Consider the following 21,464-nt stretch of genomic DNA (forward strand, 5'->3'; position numbering starts at 1 on the left):
ATTTTAATGAAAATTTTATTTGTGCTTTGTGTAGCAAGTCACAATAAAAATGGGGAAAATTTTCTAAAACTCTTCTAAACAACTATTTTATTCACAGTAGAACATAAAAACACATCAAATGGTTAAATTGAACCCTATTATAAGAAAAAATACTGGCATTTGTATAGTAATTAATTTAGTTATTTTTACTGTCTTTTTGTATTTTGTGCATTTAACTGCTGAAAATACTTATTAAATACTTATTTTGGGGTTATAAAATAAAATGTTATGTTATGCTAATTATTTTTCCCATTTCTACTCTAATAGCGCTCACTTTGACAAGCTCATTTTTTCTATCATGATCCCAGCTGCTGTGAAGGCTTACCCGGGCAATGCAATTATCCAGCAGCTACCCCCGCAGGTTTGCTCAGTGCTCACAGTGACGACTTCATCATGGATAAATTCCCCAGTAATACTGATTATTGCCATTATGTCAAAAGAAGTTGTTCATGTTATTTCAGAAGTATCAGTTATATTTAAGTAATTTTTTTCCTGGTTGCAAGAAAAAAGACCATGGGAACTTCTTGTTATGCCAAATTTGAGAGGTTTTACTTAATTTACCTTTCCCCCCCCAGAATACCAGGAGAGCGATCACTGGAGTTTAGTAATAATGAATAAAAAAGAATACATAATAAATAAATAGTGATTTTTTTGTTTGTTTGTTTGTTTGTTTTCAATGCAGTGACATTTTCAAAATAAAAGCCTCAAGTTATTTATTTGCTGCTTAGAAGGTGTTTTAGAAGAAGCATTACAAAATTAACACATTCTGCAAAAATCTGATTTTCAAAATAAAATATCTGACTTTCAGTTGATATCAGTTTATCAGCATGCCTTATGGTTGCCAAACAACAGTATAATAGTATGCTTTTTTAATAATAAAAGACTACTATTTAAATTGGGTTTTCTTAAATTTTAGAAGTACCTACTATTCTATATTTACTACTATACTTGCTACTCTTGCTACAACTTTTTTGAACCTGGTACTTTTTCTAATGAAATCAATTGACAGATGTATTTTGCTGACATGTCACATTTAAAAATGATAAATGTGACTACTGATCTGCAAAATAAATGATGGCTTTCTAGTAAAGTGGCTTTTTTAGTAGCTTTACTTCCCTGAACTATATTTCTAACACTAGAAGCATTTCAGCTACTTCCAGTGGGAAGTAAATGGTATTTTGTAAAGCTAGTTCAAAGCAGTTTTTCCATCAGTCCCTGTTGAGCGCTGATGTCTTGATACGGTTTAATGTCTTTATAAACACACATCAGACACAATAGACAGTCCCATCAGTGGTTTCATGTAACTCCAAAAATCAACAGGTGTCTGCAGTGCACAAAGAAACACAAGAGCAAAAATTTAGTCACCCCCTGACTTCTTCCTGGAACATACTGGCTGCAATTGCCCCCTTGGTGGATACATGAAACAAAAGAAAAGAGTGGATTTATGGATTTAGCAAGTGGGTCTTTAGAGAGGACTGATGGCTGCTGAGAGGACTGTAAGTGCGACCTGACAGCTTCTAGAGGGGTTTTCTAAAATGGATAGTCAAATATTTAGTTATAGTGAAAATTCTCTGACTTATACACTGTGTAATCTTTGCTGTGAGTGTGACAAAACGTCCCCCGAAAAAGGTTAAAATTATGAAATAAGAAGAATGATAAAAGTGACAAATCTTTAAAAGAATAGATCCAAAAGGATATACAGAGCTCCTGGACCTCTCTCTCACACACACATGCACGCACACACACACAAACACAATGTGTACCAACCAGTTTGGCTACATAGTTGACAACCAGCGAGTCAATCTTTTTCTTCCCCAGTCGAGGAAGGTGTCTGCTGAGGTGTTCTCGAAGCTTGTCAACTGTCTGGGATGCAAAAAAATACACAAATTAACTTCTGTGCATGTATGTGTGTGAGTGAGTGTGTGTGTGTGTGTGTGTGTGTGTGTGTGTGTGTGTGTGTGTGTGTGTGTGTGTGTGTGTGTGTGTGTGTGTGTGAGCACCGTCAAGCGAAACTTTGTGTGTTTTAAGCATACTTTGCAGTGCACTCAGCAGGGTCAAAATGAGTTCACCTCAAAAGCTTCCCTCAACTATGTTATGAAATTGATTTAAGCATGGAAAGGAAAGGAAAGGAAAGGAAAGGAAAGGAAAGGAAAGGAAAGGAAAGGAAAGGGGTGAGCAGAGACGAAAAGAGTGAATGGAAAGAAAAGGAAAGAGATGTTGAGCTAAAAAATGTGAAAATGGAAGAAGAGATGGAGGGCAAAAGAGAGGAAGATAGCAAGACTGGGTCATTCTAAGAATAGCTAAAAGACTGCTTGCATCTCTACAAAACTCCATTAAATTGAAGCTATCTGCTCTTTGGAAACTATGCTGAGCACAGGGAAAACTAGGCGATATGAAATTGTCCATCAAACGATGTACTGTGGGGAAAAAAAATGCAGGACAGGGACCTTAAGATGGCCCTTTTTTAAAGTGTTGACTCATCTGAAGCAGAACGGGAACTTCACCTTAAAGATGACTATGGAGGAGAATAATCGGTTGTCAGCATTTCACTATGGATTTTTGGTGGCCTGTATGTCAACCCACAGTGTAGGAAAAAAAAATACTACAAGGAGATGTTAAGCTGTGGGAAATAAACAATCCGAGACTTTCACATACATTTTACAATCAACTTTTTTTTTTTTACTATACACCAATATAGTTAGTGTTGGCAGGGAGATAACACATCTATTACACATCTGAACAGCCCATCAAAATATATATATATATATATATATATATGTATGCAATTTTTAAAGACTACACGTAGCCTTCCCTCCTGTCTGCAAGGATTTGCTCACAGGCAGGACCCTAATGCTGTATTTGTGTCCTATTAGAATCCGGCTTGAAAGTTCCGTAAACAAGGACAAGGAGGACACACCGAAATGCAGATCAGGACGATACTGTTGACACATGCTCTACCAACTAAGCCTCTGCTGCAAATATACACTCGTGGACCACTTCATTTGGTAAACCTGTGGAATTTCTTGTTAATCTAAATATCTAATCAGTCGATGCTGCTGAAGTTGAACATTTAAGTGACAGTGGGATTGGCCTGTGTGAGGCTAATCCCACTGTCACTTAAAGTCACTGTAAACCCAAGAGATGGACCTACTGGGACCATCTCTTGGGTTTACAGAAAAGGTCCAAAAAAAACAAAAAAAACAGCAGTTCTCTAGATACTAGAGGTCAGAGAAGAATGGCCAGACTTCTTTGACCTCAAAATAACCAATAACTCAATTAAGTAATCAAGACATGAAGAGCACATTTTAATGGACAGCAAGTCAAACCTTGAAACAGATGGGCTACAGCAGCAGAAGACCACACCAGTGTTGTCTAAGAACAGGAAATTTAGGTTATAATTTGCACAGGCTCACCAAAATTGGGCAATGACTGTAAAAATGTTTTTTGATCTGATGAGGCTCGAGTTCTTCTGCAAGGATTTAGTGCAATCAACAGAAAGCATGGATCACTCCTCCCTTGTATAAGTGGTTCAGCCTGATGGCGGTGGTGTAACAGTGTGGTCTTATTTGATTTTAGAAATACACTCCTAAAACCTCATTAAAAGATCATGACGAACGAACCAAGGAAAAAGGATCTCCCCAAACTGTTTCCTCAAATTTAGAGACACACTTTTTTAAATATCACCGTCTGCATAGTAACATTAAGATTTTTTTTGGTAGTAACTGAAACTCCCCAGCCAAAAATACATCAAACATACTTCTGGACATGAAGTCCACTTTATTTGTGTCTGCGAAGATGCAGCTATTGAGCGCTCACTCACCAGGCCTATGAGTGCCCTCTGTTGATGATCCTCCTCCTGGAAAAGCGGCACCAGCTTCTTATCTAGAAGAGAGCAGGCAATAGTGAAAAGTGTGCGCATAAAAGGGGCGTTTGAAGATGGCTTTGATGCTGAAGCTATGCCAAATTAATAAAGCGCAGGTAGGCACGTATGTGAGTCCTGGAACATCATTAAACAAGCCATCAGTAGAAATGTAAGAAAGCAAAAAGTCTGATTTCTTTATGGCTTTTAAATTTAAAATAAAAAAGAAGCTGAATATAAGATATTAATAGATTCTTTTTGAGCATTTTTTGCTTTAAAAATAAATCCCAAACCTTTGGGGGTTACGAAGCTGCAGTCCCGCCATGTGTGTGTGTGTGTGTGAGTGCGAGAGTATTTTGGCATGGTGAAGTTGTTTTATGTCAATCTCACAAAAGTGGACCACACTGCAGCTTTAGATGAATTATTACATACGTGCATACACAAATACACACATCTTTTGATCCCTTTCACACATGCAAGAAGTGAACTTTTTGATGTTACAGCAAAAAATGTTTTTTACAGATATGAAAAAAAAGTGCTTGCAACGCACAGCGAACCTGCAGACTGTGCTGCCAGGTTCAATGTACGCCTTTTATCAGTTCAAAGCAATCAGCTGTTTTACATGTAGGCCGTGACCCTGAATTGAATAAGTGGATGGTTTAGATGGGGTCCCATAATAAACTATACTGCTGACATAATCATCAACAATACTGACACTGAAAAATAAATACGTGAAGATTCGTTTGAATTTAGTCTCTTTATTGGTTTTGCATCAGTTAGTGATCTCAATACATTATTTTGTATTTTCTTTGAGATCATCAAATTTGAATATAACTTAATTAAATATAAAATGCCAATTTTAAATGATGCTTTCATTAAAGGAAAAAATCCAAATCCACCTGAACCTGTATGAAAAAGGAATCACGACCCGACCCACATGGTGTTAATTTTTTACTTCTTGACTCTCATGGCCAAAAATAATTCTTTAAAATTATAATGTTTTAATACTGATAGAAAGCTTGGAAAAATGAGCCACATATTATCATATGTGTGTATTTAATTTCTATAAATATTTGATATCATGACATCCCTGCTCACAAGGAAACTGTAAGTCCAGCCAGATCAACACTGCCACCCTTAAACCACACTTTAGCATGAATCAGATAAAGAGAGGTTAACTAGAGAATAGTATCTGTGAGCATAAATCTGCATCACTAATTCAATGCAATAAAATTAAAAAGTTTAAAACGTCTTCGCCCACATAACAGATTTAATAAAACACCAAATCATAAACTATTTACAGTGAAATTAGCTTCTTACAAGTATGCTATTATTTACAAGTTAAAACAGGAACACAATCATATGTGCGTTTTAAAACTCAATCTGAGGGAGGATGTGGGTATGAGATTATCCGTGTGTGTGTTTTTGTGTGGGGAATGTCCTGTGTTGTGTCTGACAGGTTAACAGCTGCACTGGAGCTATGTGCGTCATACTGCATATGAGAGACATGTGAAAAGGGAAAGAAATTAAGGGAGAGAGCGGGATATGCAAGTACCAAGCTCCTCAGTGTTATGTAATCATGTATAGCATTCTTTCTCTTGGCTTTTCTTTTTCTTTCCTTCTTTGCTTTTCTGCCTCCTTCCTCCTTCGTCTCTGTCTCATTCCAAGATAAATTAGTGAGGTAGTTTTGTTTAGCCGCACACTCCAGTGAGCGTGAAGAATAGAGCCTCATAAGAATACACAAGCCCAAATATACTCACACACAATATAGAGTTACATTATAAGTCTATGTTTGAGTATTAATTATGTTCATGCTGCAGTATGTCTGTGTACTTGTGTATGTTGTGGGTCTGTGTGCGACATCAGTGTGCTTATGCCATCTTACCAAGACTCCAGGTGTCCACCATTGATAGAACTCTACAAAATAAGAAGCAAAGCTTTTTGTGAAAACAATCCCTCAAGCCAGCATTATAATAAGAGTCTTACATTTTATGCTGTAAGCTGAGGAGGCAGTATAATTCTACATTTGCTGCAGTGTGCAGCAAAAACTATGAAAGCAAAAAGTTTGTAAGCAGGTTCCAGAGTTTTGCCTGGAGGAAGCTAATTATAAACCAAAAAGGTGTTTGGTTGGCTCTCTGAAACAAACAGAGCAGGCTTTTAAACTATGGTGCACGCAGGTATGTGTCCATCATCAAGTCAGTCATCATCAAATGGTAAAAGGCTGTAGTTATGATTTCACTTTTCGGCTATGCAGACTTCTTTTATTCCTGCTAAGTGGTTACATTTGTGCCAAAAATAACTATAAAGCTTGGATGCTGTGTGCTTGAAGTTCGAAGCTTGAAGTTCAAAGAGAGGTTGATTAGTAAAAGAGTGGACATTATGATCGGTGAACTAAATGTTTTCTACAGCTGTCTCAGAACCGTATCGATCACACTATTACTGGTGTTACTTTCACACAGAGAAAAGCACCACATCAGTAACCCTCTGATCTGATTCATTCGTTTTGGCAGTAGGAAAAACAGAATAGACGTCGGCTGAACTAATTTAGTCTGTGTAACAAAGTCAACAGTGCGGTTGGATTTTGTTAAAACACAAGAGCCAAAAAGCTGAGTGTAAAGTTTGCACCAGCTTGTATACCAACAGCTTAACCACCAAATAGACATATCATCTAAAAACAATAAGCTAAGTTAGGATGTTCTGCCAACTTTTGTGTTTTTTTTAACGCTTTAACTTTGAAAGTGAATATATCAGGTTTGTTATTCCATACTGAAATACAGCCATGGGGTTTTCTAGTTTACTCTGACTTGTATTATAGCAACTAAACTTCTCAGATCCAGTTCTGAGAAGAGGCTCCCAAGGGGTCCTAAAAGTTATGAATGGAAAATCAGATACAACCCCAGTTCAGAAAATGTTGGGACACTGTGTAAAGTGCAAATAGAACAGAATGCAGTGATTTGCAAATCTCACAAACCCATATGTTATTCACAAAAGGACGCGGGAAATATATCACATTGTTAAACTGAGAATATCAAATGTGGTTCTAAAAAGAGTCAGTTGCAAGAACATTTTGCAGCTAATTAGGTCAACTGGACGAAGTCAGTCAGATGATTGGGTATAACAAGAGCATCTTAGAGAGGCAGAGTTTATCAGAAGTGAAGATAGGCAGAGCTTCACCTATCAGCAAAAACCTGTGTTTACATCTTATTGAGCAATTTCAGAATAGCATTATTTAATGTAAAATTGCAAAAAACTTTGAATATCTCATTAGCTACAGTGCATAAATATTAAGATTCAGAGAATCTGTAGAAATCTCTGTACGAGCCAGATGCAGGTTAAAGCTCTATCATGCAAAGAAGAAGCCATACGTGAGCATGATCCAGAAACTCTGTTGTCTTCTTGGGGCCGAAGCTCATTTAAAATGAACTGAGGCAAACTGCTTAACTAATTTGAGGTCGGACAAATCGAAATTTAATTCGTCCTCAGCAATCAAGCAGAGAAGGACCATCCAGGTTGTTTTCAGCCCTCAGTTCAAAAGCCTGAATCTCTTATGGTATTATTTCTCATGGGGTATAATAGTGATATAGAATTGGCAGCTTGCACATCTGGAAATGCACCATCATGGTGAAATGTATATACATGTATTATAGTTACACATGCTCCCATCCAGTTAATGCGTTTTTCAGGGAAGCCCTTGTATGTTTCAGCAAGACAATGTTAAACTACAACATACTACAACAGCATGGTTTACTAGTAATAGTTTCACCAGCTCATAAATGTGATAAAGAAGCCCCAGGCCTGTTGAGCAGCTAGAATCCTCTATCAGAAAAAATGGGATAACATTCCTCTACTAAAAGTCAAGCAGCTGGTCCTCTCAGCTCTCAGATGTTTACAGGTTGTTGTTAAAAGCAGAGGGGATGCTACAGAATGGTAAACATGGCCCTGTTCCTGCCATTAAATTTATGTTTGTTTTTAAAATTTGTACATTTTGGTATGTTTTCTATGTTCTACTTTGAATAATTTGGAAATCATTGCATCCTGTTTTTATTTACATTTTACTCAGTGTCCCAACTTATTCACAATTGGATTTGTTGTTCTATTTTACTTCTTCTCTGTTATGGACGAGAGTTTAAGCACCATCAACAATAATTAGAAACTGTGAATCTCCAATAAAACATAATATGTAAACAGGCTGATACAGGTAAACACTCTGTGAATATAAATATAGACAACCAATCATGCATGCATCATAAAACAGGAAGGTTTTCATAATCTGGCAAAGTATTCCAGAAGTTGGAAGTACAATGTTTGTTGTACCTTTCTAAACAAAGGAAGACTTAAGCTTTCCCATATGCTAATGTTAAGTGAGTAGATCCATGAGGTACTTAGGAGTTTTACAGGCAAGTTATCTGCTTTCATAGTCTAATGTTAAAACAACGGGTTGTCGATGCAGGGATCTTGTCATGGAAAAAGATGCTGGGTGAGAGCACAACTCTGGCGGCAAAGGCTTAGCACAGACTGCTTGTCCTATTTAAGTGGGACACATTTGTGGGACTATAAATTGTTTAAGTCTTTAATAAATTAGGCCAGCGATCTGATAAGAGTGCAGTCTTTAGGGGTTGTGTTTGATTGGAACAAGTGGGCTTAGAGCTAACTGGCACTGAGCATTGATAGGGACCTAAATAAACATTGTTTGTTCGGGTCGAATAAGCAATTATACCAGCCACATCCTTGAAAGATGAGCGCATTTCAAGTTTTTTTGTTTTTCTGGCAATAACCTGGAGCTGTGTGCCAGTTTTTGCAGCTACTGTGCTGTAATTTGAGACAATTTCAAACTGGATTTTAACAACCAATAACAGCTACCCCATCAGGCCAATCAGCCTATGCTTGTGAAAACTAAGGGCACGGTGCTGAAAAACATTCATTACGATGAAACCACCGGTGAAACTGCAGTAAAATGTTGACCTGGGAGCGCCTCATTAGAGAAAACTGTGCCTAATTTCAAAACTCATTGTTAAAAACACTGGAACATAATGCAGAGGTGCCCCCCTCCTCTCGTTTCAGGACTGTGAGTCTGCAGCATATTTCTTAACAAATCTCATGTGGGAGGCAGACCTACTTCTTTGTGTTCTCCTCTATGTGATTCATCTGGCTGGAGGGTCTCCTCTCGGACCTCTGAAACAAACACCCATCATGAGAGACGCTGAAAATACGCTTCCATTGTTTCACAAAATACCCCACCGGTATTTTGACAAGGACATGCACATTTTCTCACATGCATTCCCACCCCCACATGAAAGATCATGTTTGAACAGTTACCAGAGATCAGATGCATTTCATATACATACAGATACATGGGTGATTAACGGTCAATCAATACATAGGATGTTTTGGCATGCACATACACCCACACTCACCATTTTGTCCCAGTCGGCCTGCATGTGTGAGGTTCTGTATCGGGGGTTGGGATCGGCATCAAGATATTTTGTCCTCTCTGTGTTCCACTGCAGCTCTGACCAGAAGCCCTGGAGACTCCTGGCCTGCTCACAGATGTACACAGAAGCAAGCAGCACCGCAACAGCGACAAAGCAAGGGCAAAACAATCGAGGATAATTACATCGGAGCGGTGCACGCTGTTTTACATATAAATGTATTATGGACATCTGCATTAATTTCAGTGATTTGTATTTGGATGGGTAATATTTAATGCAACACACAATCTCTCAATTTAATCGCTTTTTTAAAGTTTAGTTTTATTAAATGTTTCTCAAAACAAAATTGTGCTGCTCAATGTCATGTTGTTTCAAAATAACTCCAGGACTTCAAGTGTGAGAAATGTGTTATTACCTTCCCTTTGAAGGTAGATTCAGTTTGAATCTCTGTGGTACAAAACACACCAGGAACCTTCAACAAACATTCTGGCACCTCCTAAAGCACAAATACAAAAAAAGTGTGTGGCTCAAAAGCAAGTGCGTCCACTGCATTTAAATCAATACTAACAGTACTGTGCAAAAGTCTTGTGGCCGGTCAGTTATTTATATTTTGCTTCCAAGGAGCCAGGCCTTCTTGGAATTTTTAAAAGAGTGATCTTTGGACATTAGCTGCATTTTCACTGATTTTCAGTCCATCATTTTCAGAGAAGTGGGTTTTTTGTGTCCTATTTAAGTTCAGGAAACCAGACAAGCGGCAGTAGATAGTGTCTGAAAATCATGTCCTTAAGAACTCCATCCTATGTCACCCGAGACTTTACATGGTTCCAGTGAGATCCAAAGATCCAAAGAGTTCTGGCCCTTCAGTGGATCCATCTACTGTTTGCTGAAACCTCAACAGAAATGATCTCAGCTGACAAGAAGCCATTCTTAAGAAACGGAAACAAGGAGAAAAGGCTGAGGTATGCCAAATTACACAATCAGTGGAGAAAGCAGTGTAGATTAGAAAAGCAGTGGAAACAGATGTGTAAATAAAACTGAATCTTTCTTTCCCAAATCTTTATCAGTATATACAGAGAAGGTCAGGAGAGAGGTACAACAGTGAGTGTCTACGATCATCTGTGAAACACAGTGGAAGCTCTGTTATGGTTTGAGGCCAGAGGTGTTAGGTATCATGTCAAAACTGATGGAATGATGAACACAAAAAAGTACCATCATCATTTTGATCCACCATGCAATACCTAGAAAACGTCTGATTGCCAACTCCATCATATTTCAGCATTGCAATGATCCCAAACACACTGCCAATACAGTAAATAATGTAATACCTGGGTAAAAAAAACCCACAATCACACACTATGGAACACTATCAGTCATGGATCGGCCTCACCAGAGCCCAGGCCTCAGCATTACTGAAGTAGTGTGGAACCAAACAAAAGGTAGCAAACATCAAAGAAGAGCTTTGAATTTCCTTTACGAAGCCTGGAGAACTATTCCTAAAGAAATTACAAGAAAGCTTGCCTAAGAGAGTTCAGGCTGTGTTGATGTTGACTTTCAAGCTTGTTAGATTTGTACAAACTGTGTTTTTACCTTTTCCATCTATGTTGACGTTTCAATAAATACCACAATACAAAGAAATTTGCAGAGGGGTAGGGGGTGCTGAAGACTTTTGCATAGTACTGTACACTGTAAAAAGAAAATGGGTGAACCAACTTAATTGAATTGTTTCAATTGGTAACACCTAATTTAATTAAGTTCTTTGAAATGAAGTTAATACATTAGATAACACAACTGATTTATCTAATGTATTAACTTCATTTCAAAGAACTTAATTAAATTAGGTGTTACCAATTGAAACAATTCAATTAAGTTGGTTCTTTTTACAGTGTACATTGAGTTGCCACTTTCAATTGCAAATGCCAAGGTATTGCTTGCACAAAGATATGTATATATGTGTGGTACCTTCTTGTCGAATACAGAGGAGTAAGGCAGGATTTTATCCAAGCTGAGAGCCTTCTCGTAGCTTATTCTGTACAACGAGGCTGTGTGTGAGAGGCAGACAGACAGGCCATCAGAGACAGAACAGACAAACTCGCTTTTAAACATGTAGAGTGTTTTATCTAGACATAGTTAGAAGGTAAATGAGGCACTTCAGCCCATGCCTCACCCCTATCAATAGGATATATGAGTGATGACAATGTACTAATGTATCCTTTATTAGGTCACAATTATTGTCTTCCTATACTATATGATAACACCTAAGTTAATATTATTTCTTAATACAACAGCAAGGTGAAATAGTCATTGCAGTGCCAATTAAATGCAAATGTATGCAGCCAGCTGCTTACAATCTAAGGCAGTCGTTGACTCTCTGGGTGATGCTTTAAATATGAAAATATCATCACGTACTATTCCAAGGATTTCTTTACAGGGAATGCCAAATGTGTTGTTAGTCAGCTTGGACTTAACCATATTTGCAAGTAGTCTGTGCAAACTATGTGTCTGTGAGGTTTCAGAGAAGTCAAAACTATTTTCAAACTCTACATATCTGCGTGTGGCGCCACTGGCACCAAAGCCAAACAAAACTGATGAAACCATTCATCTTAGTGCAGATAAGATGCAAACAATCTACAGTCACAAACAGAAAGACATAAAAAGGTAAGAGAGCAGTGAGACTCAAAAAGAAAGCAGAAGTGATACTCAGGAGAACTGTGTACCATTCTCCAGCTGCCACTGACCTAAAATAAACTCCTGGATCTGATCAAAAGATTCAAAGGTGTTCACGTTGTCACACAGCCATTCAATAACCTAGAGACATGATAAAAACACAAGGAGACGATACCAGTAAAAGATTAGTTTCTAGTTGTGCTGTTCATGTATATTTCAACAGTGACCTCAACAAGTGACAGGTAATTTTCTCCTATCCCCTAAAGGAATGGTTCAACATTTGTGAACAGTTAATTGATGGGACTGATACCGGAAGTTAGCAGAGAGGTCGTTAGCTTCAAAAGTCATTTTAAAAGTAACCAAACAGCTGCCTTGTCCTGGCTTCTCATCGCTCGTTAGCTGATTACTTAAAAAAGCTGCAACCTCCAGGGCTAAAAATTAGTCTAAAGTTGTAACCTCCCATTTTAAAATGCTCAAATTTACAAAAGAAATAGACATGTTTAGAGTGTGATTTAAAGTTTATTAAGGTACAAAATGTACTATTGAGGTCACAGACCTCACAAGAAGCTGTTAATTGTCTGCTTAGGTGTCACCTCTGCTAATTCTCTGGTATTAAGTCTCTGAACTGGGCCTTCTAGAGTATATATGTAATACAAATGTCTGCCAAAAAATATGCCTTGTGGTTCACTGTAACAGCCAGTTTGTTTTTTTGTGAGGTAGATTCTAATATTTTATCTGTATGCTAGTAATCATGAGCAAGTACCTCTAGCTCTGTAAAACACCCATATGGTGTGTTGATGCACCATGCTAACCAAGCTAGGCAGTGTTAGCTAACAACTTAAAGTAAGGTGAACTGATAAATAGCTCCTCAGGTAATTCAGAGCAAGAACGCAAATTAGCTAAGCATACTTCTGATGTTTTTTATAGCTCCAAAACCTGTGGCACTATAAGAAGAGGCCAAAAGGTCAGTAGACATAATAAGGGCTAATTAACAAATGCTAGGAAGTTAGCGGTAGCGGTGTGCAATACTGCAAATTTTAGTGTCTATTCCATGCCAAGTAAATACAGGGGCCAGTATTGGCCATACCAATTCTTTTAACTTATAAACGCAGCTAGGAGAGAGCAATGTGTCGTGATTTATGATATGAATTTGCAAATTCTGAACTCATTTTAATTACCACTAAACTGCGATGGCCACTTTCCACAATAATTAGCTAACACAACAAAACAGCTTTTAATGAATTCTGAAACTGCACTTTTCTGGAATATAAATGTGCAAGTCTCTAAAGCACGTTTGACCAACTACTGTTGTTTAATTGTTCTATAGGCTATAAATAAAATAGATGTGACAGTCAACACAAAAAGGTTCTGACATCTTCCATAGTACATGATTGAGGTCAGTTTTTTTCAATTACCCCCCAAAAATTGAATTTCAGTGACAATTCAGTGACCTACATATTGAACTTGCAGGACAGAAACAAACGTTACTATCGGTCTGATACCAATCACACGTTGTATCAATAATATCGATATTTAGATCGATCCTTTAGTTAGTTAGTTTCATTAACACACCCTATGCTGAAGAGGGAAGCAAGAACTTCAGCATTTTACTTTTGTGAGGATCCTGATGTCAGCTGTTTGGTAATAGCTGGTGACAGCTGTAATCACAGATAAGAATTTTTTGTATGATCTTGCTTTGATGTATAAAGACCCTCGCCCTGTAGCATAAGTCAGAGCTGAAGTAAAGTCAGAAGACAAGTTAGAAACAGAGTAACTTCATTTATGCAGTATTCCCAGTATTAAAGTTTCAAACTCTATGAACATTTTGTGCCACTTTATCAAAGTCTCGACTACACTGGTGCAGAGTCTACAAAAGATATAAAAGTTCTGTATGGTGTCCAATTTCCCACTGATAGCTTGCACTAATGAAGCTGGCGACTCATTTAACCTCTAAAGAAAGAATTTATGACAATCTAGAACATCTTAATTTAGTAGTAACACTGATACAGTCTGAGTCACAGCACCGTGCCAAAACAAAACACTTTCTCCCTTTCTCTCTGTCTTTAACTCTGTTTGATCTCTGCCCACTTCTCTTCTCTCCTCTCCCATTTCATTACAGCATCCCATCTTTTCTGTCTTTCTCTCTGTCTTCTTCCCTCTGGCTAACCGGCTTCCAACTCAAGGTTGACACCTACCGCATTTACACAAAAGTACAGAAAGAGCGCCTTTTCCTACATTTATCTACTCACTTCTTCTCAGTTGTACATCTTTAGTTCTTTAGGGAAATTGCCTAACACTGACCTTGAATGTTTACTTATTCAAACAGCTGCATTCTCCACTTTGTTGCCTATTTATCTTGTCTTTTTTGTGCGTTCTCCACTTCAAGGAGAACTTATTGATCTTGTAAGTTTGTTTAAGACTCAATAAAAATCAATGACTATTCTCCTCCTGAACTTATGTTCAACAAAAAGACAGTCATTTTGTTTTAAATGTGCTGGAAAACAAAGATGATGTTCTGCAGAGCAGTACATTTCCTTTGAAGGTAAACATTTTTGTCCACGAAACTCAATTATTCTCTGTGCATCCGCACCTTTAGCTCCAGGTTTGGGTCAGTTCCCATGTAAACCAGCAGGCAGTGGAGGGCAGCCAGGCGCTGAGGGTCAGCCTTACTGCTGGGACACCTTGAATGCAGGTGACATATAATAAATACACCATAATATAGAAAAAAGCATATACAAACACACAGGCAGAGGCACAGGCAGAGAGCCAGCAGTCAGGTACTACAATGTGATGTATGCATGCTGTTAAAAAAGTGGATTTAAGTTTCAAAAGTGAACAGAATGAAAAATTGTCCACTAAACAAAAAGAGAAAAGAGCCATTGCTGCATCTTTATCGAGCTAGGAGGTGACTCCTGGCGAAAGTTCAAGTAAATGCTAAATTTATTTCAGAAAGACACTGCAGGTGTACGCACACAAAAGCCTGTCTGCTCCCTTCCTGCCTATATCTTCTCCTATGCACTCCTCTTCCTCTCCTAAGTTTTGAGTCATGCCCACCTAGAATTTGTGTCTGAACGCAGGATCTTCAGCAGGTAGGCGGGGCTGAGCTCGGCACTGTGAATCCTGCCGGTGGCCTGGTCCAGCAGACAAGCGCTGGACTCATCCTCTGCATGCAAAACTGTGATGTTGGCTGACTGACACTGCAGGCCCAGGTTCACATCACGACCTGCATGTTGTGGAGTCAGACAGACAGAGAACAAGGCACAGACACCGAGTTAAATCATCTTATTTTGAGGCACACGTCTTATTGACAGATAAGGCAGCTTCCTCGTTTAAAAGTCACGTGAGAAATAAACAAGTATATATTACAGAGGGGAAAGAGAAAGAAAAAAAATGCTATTTCTGCCACTGCTTAGCACAGGCACTATTTCTTTCGACAAAACTTGCCTTACCAGAGAGAAAGAGGGAGTGACAGAGCATCTCCTGCTGCCTGGTGTTGATACAGTGGAGGAAATAACCCTGCAGGTATACCAGGATGTAGTAACCTATATAAAAAAAGCCACACAGCATCACTGTCAGTTAGTATGCTTCAGGCACACCAGGCATTTCTTGGGCTCTGTGCAGATAAACACATTCATCTATATTTGGTGTGCCTGTGTTTCTATTTGAAATTCAACCTAAAAACTCACAAATATTAGGATGCAGATATGTGTGTGTGTGTGTGTGTGTATTATACATCTGTGTGCGCAATGACCTATGGGAATGAAGAGCGGATGGAGCTGGGTGGCTTTCTGTGGCGATGCATCACTGCCCAGAGACACCCTGAACTTCTTGCTGCAGTCTGCAGGAAGTTAAAAAAAAACACATTTGTCTCCGTGTGCTCGAGATAAAAACTGTATAAGAGGCAGTAACAGATAGGGGGAAAAAATTAGGAGCTAGCACAGACACACCTTTGTGAACTAAAACCACAGTGTAGAGAAGTTCGTGTTTGTCTTGAAGAGGCTGGGTATAGCACACGCACATGCTTCCTAAGAGTAAAGCACAGAACAGGGAAGTTACAGATCAAACCATGGCATTATTCATGATAACCAATGGAAAAATTAGATCTGATATATCGTCATATATTATTATACCGTATACTCTATTCATATTGTTAATATTTAACATTACTTACTTTTTAATAGGACAAGCAATAAGAGTGAAATACTGAGATTATATTCAGAGGTTATAGAGTCAGTCATACAGTAATTGTAAAAATTACTCATGCCTTGTTAAAGGTTGGAATTCTGATTTGATTATATTATTTTTGAAATAATATGACCTCTTTTCCTTCACAGCACATTTCTTTGTGTAAAAAAATAAAAAATCTAAATGAGGAGAGTGCTCACTTAATCCAAAAAGTTAAATGTATTCCTATGGATGCTTTTAAAATTCTACAAACAACATTTCAGTGCATATGCATGCCATTACGAGCTTCTTACAGTTGGCAGTATATAAAAATATACGCTCGCTGGAAACTTTATTAGGTACACCTTGCTAGTATGGGGTTGGGCCCCATTTTCACCAAGATTCAACAAGGTGATGGAAATATTCCTCAGAGGTTTTGGTCCATATTGACACATAGTATCACACATTTGTTGCAGATTTGTCAGCTGCACATGAGTAATCTTAAATTTCACATTCATCTCCTGCTCCACCACATCCCCAAGGTGCTGTATTGGACCAAGTGACTGTGGAAGCCAATTTTCCAATTTTGGTGAGCCTTTGCAAACAGTATCCTCAGTTTCCCGTACTTAGCTGTCAGAAGAGGCACCTGCTGTGGTCTTCTGCAGCTGTAGAGTTCAGAGATGCTCTTCTGCATACCTTGGTTGTCAAAAGTGGTTTTTGGGTCTTTTTTTAGTTACTATTGCCTTCTGGTCATTCTCTTCTGACCGTTCCCATTATGATTTCTCATTTTTGTAATTATTGTGCAGCTGAATAGGTGCACCTAATAAGGTGGCCAATGAGTGTATCTAAGTGTATAACAAAATTATGTAAGACAGGTTCCAAATTAAAAGAATAAACAAGCAATCTTAAAGTTTTGCACCACATCATGCTGTCAGAAGAGCCGAACACTCTCTGGCATTGATTACGTTTTTCGCCCCCCAAAATGATCCCACCCACCTCAGGCGTTTTGATGATGGTGGTGATGAACTAGCACTATCTAATATGTCGATACAAATTTTCAAACAGGTAATCAGTTTGGTTGCAATCTGACGGCCATAGCATATGACCACTGTCATACTTCTAGGAACATTCCCTTGATGGGAGTTCTGCTATCAGCATGATGACGCTCCATCAGCATAAAAATGTTTCATCATAAGGTGAAGGTGATCACTCTGGTATAGCTGGTACCAGACTGGATTGAGCAAAGGGTTCCAGGCTTCCTTTAATTTATTACCCACCTATATACACACAAAGAAATGTACTGTTTACTACACATTCATGCTTGAGAGAGAAATGTATTGACCACTTTATATTCATGCTTGAGTATGAATACAAGGCTTTAACATACAGAACAAGTCTGCAGTCTGATTTTTCCCTAATTAATGGTAATGGATGAAAGTCAGTATAAGAAAGTAAATCCTGAAAGATTTACAAGCTGCTCGAGGCAGATGTTACTCTTGTATTCACATTAAAGCTCAAATAAAGCAGTTTCATTACAGTGCAGCTCATCTATAGTCAATGCGATTCTGTCCCTCTTTCTGTATGCCATTAAACCGTCTATGTTTAATCATGCAGCACAAAAAAAAAATACAGGACAAAAATCTGAGGAGTGTGAATATAACCAGGACAGCAGCATGAGCCAGAACAGATAAATATTAAGTGAGAAGGATGACAATGATGAGAGGAACTGACAGATCAGCTGAACAAATCGGCTTTTGAATTAATCACTGGCAAAAGCATCATCAGCTGTGATGCTATTGGAAAACACCTCTGAAACTTAAGGAGGCTTGTAAGATTTACAGTCATCTCAGAAATTGGTCAGAACCTCATTATAAAGTGATCATCTCCACAAATCTTTCAATCATCACTGAAATTGTGAATTGGCCAAGATTTGTGATCCCTGGAGGTGAGCTGAGGCGGGGACTTACCTTCTTGTTTTTACAAAGAGGGATAGGAATCGCACAAATGTATCAAATTAGTCTCATAATCTGACTTTTCAATGTGAGAGTAATAAGCATGCAAATAGACATGCGGTGCATGGATGTGTGTGAGGACGTCTTACCTATTTTATTTGTGAATACTTGCAACTTAACAAGCTCCTGCTCCGGCCTCTCGGTGTGATAATGGTCGAAACCGAGATTTGCAAACCTGTCATCGAGACGAACACATACACAAAAACAATGTTCAAATGAATGCAGAATATAGAACCGACATATTTCTATTTTATACTCTGCTAAAAGTTGCCTTACTTGACTGTGCGGAAGGAGTTGGCAGGCAGTTCTAAAGGGAGCTCGAACTGTTATCAGAGCGGTATGTTATTTCAAAGTAAAAGCATAAACAACAAATACAGAGCACAAAGAGTGGCATGTATTAAAATATAAGACACAAAGATAGCATACCACAGTTTCACAGTTATAGCTTGGGTAAAACTGAACGCTTCGGAGCAGAAACTTTTCCTGCAAAAGACAAGCCGTACATTTTGTGTTAATCAAACAAGTCCCAGGGTATCTGTTGCCAAATTTGAATGTGAGTTTGTATGCCTTGCCTTATATGTGAGATAGTAGAGTCTTTGCGTGTGCCTGTCCCACTGGACCCAGCAAAAATCCTCCACGATTCTCTCTGCCGTTTTGGACAAACGTTCGGGGTTCATTATCACCTGGTCAACACGCAAACATTTGAATTCAGCCATTTGAACTGTTAATGCAAGTCTCTGGCAGAAGACATGCAATGTATTTTGAGAAGGAGGTTGAAGCAGTATATTCTTTGCACCAGGTTATGCAAATACACCCCAACTGTTTTGCTTATTAATTACAAAATTCGTGCACCCTTGGAAAGAATTTATGTCGCTGCAGAACTGCACAAAATTTACCAGCCATGAAATCCTGCATGCAATTTATAGCTCAGATGAGTCAACTATCTGCAAACACTTCCTTCATAAGAAAAAAAAGCAATGTGTAGCATACCACTCTATATCCCTCCTGCTTCGTTAGCATCACGTGGTAGAGATCCACATCTAAGACACACAAAATGATAATTATGCAAATGCAAGAATGTACGGTAGAATATACAGTATGTATTATTTTTATGCATTATCATAGTTCTCTCTGGAATCTTGTTACACAGGCAGGCCAGCATAAGGACACAGTTGCTTACATCTATCTTCAGTCAGCAGCAGCAGATGGCTCTCCAGCACTGATCTTCTGTCAGTTTCATGATGGAGGAACTATGGGGAAAAAAAGCCACGGGAAAACTAAATGAGTGGTTTCCAACAATTTGCCAGATGAAGCTGAAAATTTGCTGCTTTTTATTCAAGGCTATGAACAAAATTGATGAAAAGGCATGACTGTAGAAGAGAAAGTGGAGAAGATGGGGTACACTGACTTTAATTAAGTGACAGAACCTAAACTAGAGGCCATAAAAGATATGTAGTATGACAGTCATGCCCTCTGAGCACTAACGCTTCGTAACTGCGACGTAAGCGCTTGTTTGTTAGTAAAATGTGAATAAAACACTCTACCTGCACTTTGACTCTGAAGTCCACTGCCTTGAGGACTTTAGTGTTGTTAATAGGATGGATCTCAATCAGGAGAGTCAGGCACTTTGATACTACAAAGGTAGACAGGCTAGGGTTAATATCATTCACAAATTGAAAATGCTGTAGGAAAAGAGTGTATTTAAACTGCTTTAAGGAAGTGGTTTCCAACCTTTTCCAACTCAAATACAAAAACTTCAGAATAAACCGTGCATAATAATTTTATATTTAAATTTAAGATCAAAGCTGATCTTGTTTTCAGTATAAAGGAACATGTTTATGCTTTCTAGGGAAGATTATTTGACTTAAAAGTAAATGTCACTATGCTTATCTTCATTAGAAACTTTATCTTTGAGTTATTCTTAAAAGGCTATAGTAAAAAGGAGCCTATCTATAGATAGGCTTCTTTTTGAATTAGTTAGGCCTAATTAAGTCAACTGGACTGTTTGAATATTTTAAGAGATGCAATGACAGTCTGTCTTATTTTAAGACATTTAATCAAGTTTTCTTAGACCCATAACTATTCTAATATCCAGAAAGTTTTGATGTTAATTTAACAGGCTATTTTATGACGTTCCCCACTAGAGGTGGGTTAAATAATCAAATATCGATAGTATAGACACCAATAGCGTATTGGTATCTATATATTGGTACTGTATTGGTATTGGATCAATACTAAGAGTGATACTTTGTTTCTATTGTTTAAGTTTAGAATATCTCTTTTTTAGTATTAAAAAATATACACCACATCCCTGTGCAGGTGGAGGTTGCTGTGCTTGCAGCTAGAATTATGCTGTTATAGCTATATCTAGCTAAATAGTGCTATATTAGAATGGAATGGAATAACTGTCTGAAAACGTTACTATTTGAGATCTTTTTAAATCAGTTTGATCCATTTCTGAAGTGCTTTCAGCTTACCATTGGCTAACAGATGAAAAATAGGTAATAAAAAGGTAATAATAAAAACTGCAGTAATAACAGTCATAGTTGTAGAATTTTAGTTGTAGAATAGTTAATGAAGCTGGCTGTTTACTGTTTGTTTCACATGATATTTCAACTGCCAAAGTTTAAGGGGTTTGGATCATATTCTTTCCTAAGTTTTAGTGTCTGCTGTGTTTCTGTCCTTCTGTGTGTCCGTGTTTGCCGTTCATTTTTCTGTTTCAGTCATTTCCTGCTTTATTTTCTTTGAAAAATCCGTCTGTTTACTGACACACTCATCCAAAACACGGTGTTTGCTACATAGCGGATTAACAAGGGAGCAAGTCCAGGCAGCTGTTGATACACTGTGGACACTTTCTGGATGCACTGCTGCAAAGTTATGCAACAGACGTTCCTAATTATCTCTGGTGCAAAACAAAACATCTGCACTACAACATTTTTGCTATTTTTGGATACAATACATGTTGTAGTTGAAGCAAAAACAGAGTTTGTGCAAATCTAACAAACTCCAAAGTTAGTATTTGGTGTGACCACCATCATTCTTCAACACGGTCTCTTAGACAAACAGTGTGGTTTTTAGGTTAAGATTTTTAGCTAGATTTTTGTCCTGGCACTTCTTCTTTTGTCTTTCACTTGTCCATTTTCTTCACATTTTATATGGACACACTGCACACTATGCTGAAATATGTCAAGTTTCCTTTTGGGGAGTCACCGTGTTAATGTCTCTCAAACTGTGTTATCTCGGTTCTTTCCTGAGTTCCCTGTTATGTGTTGATAAAACACTGCTTGAGTTAGATGC

At 38.0% G+C, this 21,464-nt stretch overlaps 1 protein-coding gene across 1 annotated transcript in view; it reads right to left on the reverse strand.

Annotated features, from left to right (window-relative positions):
* Positions 1–21,464, reverse strand: part of gsap (gamma-secretase activating protein) — a 48,160-nt gene that overhangs the window by 22,830 nt on the left and 3,866 nt on the right. The window contains exons 6-25 of the mRNA XM_063501223.1: positions 19,712–19,800; positions 19,348–19,417; positions 19,158–19,207; positions 18,740–18,850; positions 18,594–18,650; positions 18,444–18,490; positions 18,257–18,342; positions 15,939–16,016; positions 15,743–15,829; positions 15,441–15,533; positions 15,046–15,214; positions 14,582–14,672; positions 12,063–12,132; positions 11,287–11,366; positions 9,743–9,823; positions 9,313–9,435; positions 9,015–9,070; positions 5,784–5,815; positions 3,860–3,921; positions 1,807–1,902 (exon numbers count right to left, since the gene is read on the reverse strand). Of these exons, the coding sequence (XP_063357293.1) occupies positions 1,807–1,902; positions 3,860–3,921; positions 5,784–5,815; positions 9,015–9,070; positions 9,313–9,435; positions 9,743–9,823; positions 11,287–11,366; positions 12,063–12,132; positions 14,582–14,672; positions 15,046–15,214; positions 15,441–15,533; positions 15,743–15,829; positions 15,939–16,016; positions 18,257–18,342; positions 18,444–18,490; positions 18,594–18,650; positions 18,740–18,850; positions 19,158–19,207; positions 19,348–19,417; positions 19,712–19,800 (1,628 nt within the window). The remainder of the gene's footprint in view (positions 1–1,806; positions 1,903–3,859; positions 3,922–5,783; positions 5,816–9,014; positions 9,071–9,312; positions 9,436–9,742; positions 9,824–11,286; positions 11,367–12,062; positions 12,133–14,581; positions 14,673–15,045; positions 15,215–15,440; positions 15,534–15,742; positions 15,830–15,938; positions 16,017–18,256; positions 18,343–18,443; positions 18,491–18,593; positions 18,651–18,739; positions 18,851–19,157; positions 19,208–19,347; positions 19,418–19,711; positions 19,801–21,464) is intronic.

The sequence above is a fragment of the Pelmatolapia mariae genome, linkage group LG17, assembly GCF_036321145.2.
Source record: "Pelmatolapia mariae isolate MD_Pm_ZW linkage group LG17, Pm_UMD_F_2, whole genome shotgun sequence".
Taxonomy (NCBI): domain Eukaryota; kingdom Metazoa; phylum Chordata; class Actinopteri; order Cichliformes; family Cichlidae; genus Pelmatolapia; species Pelmatolapia mariae.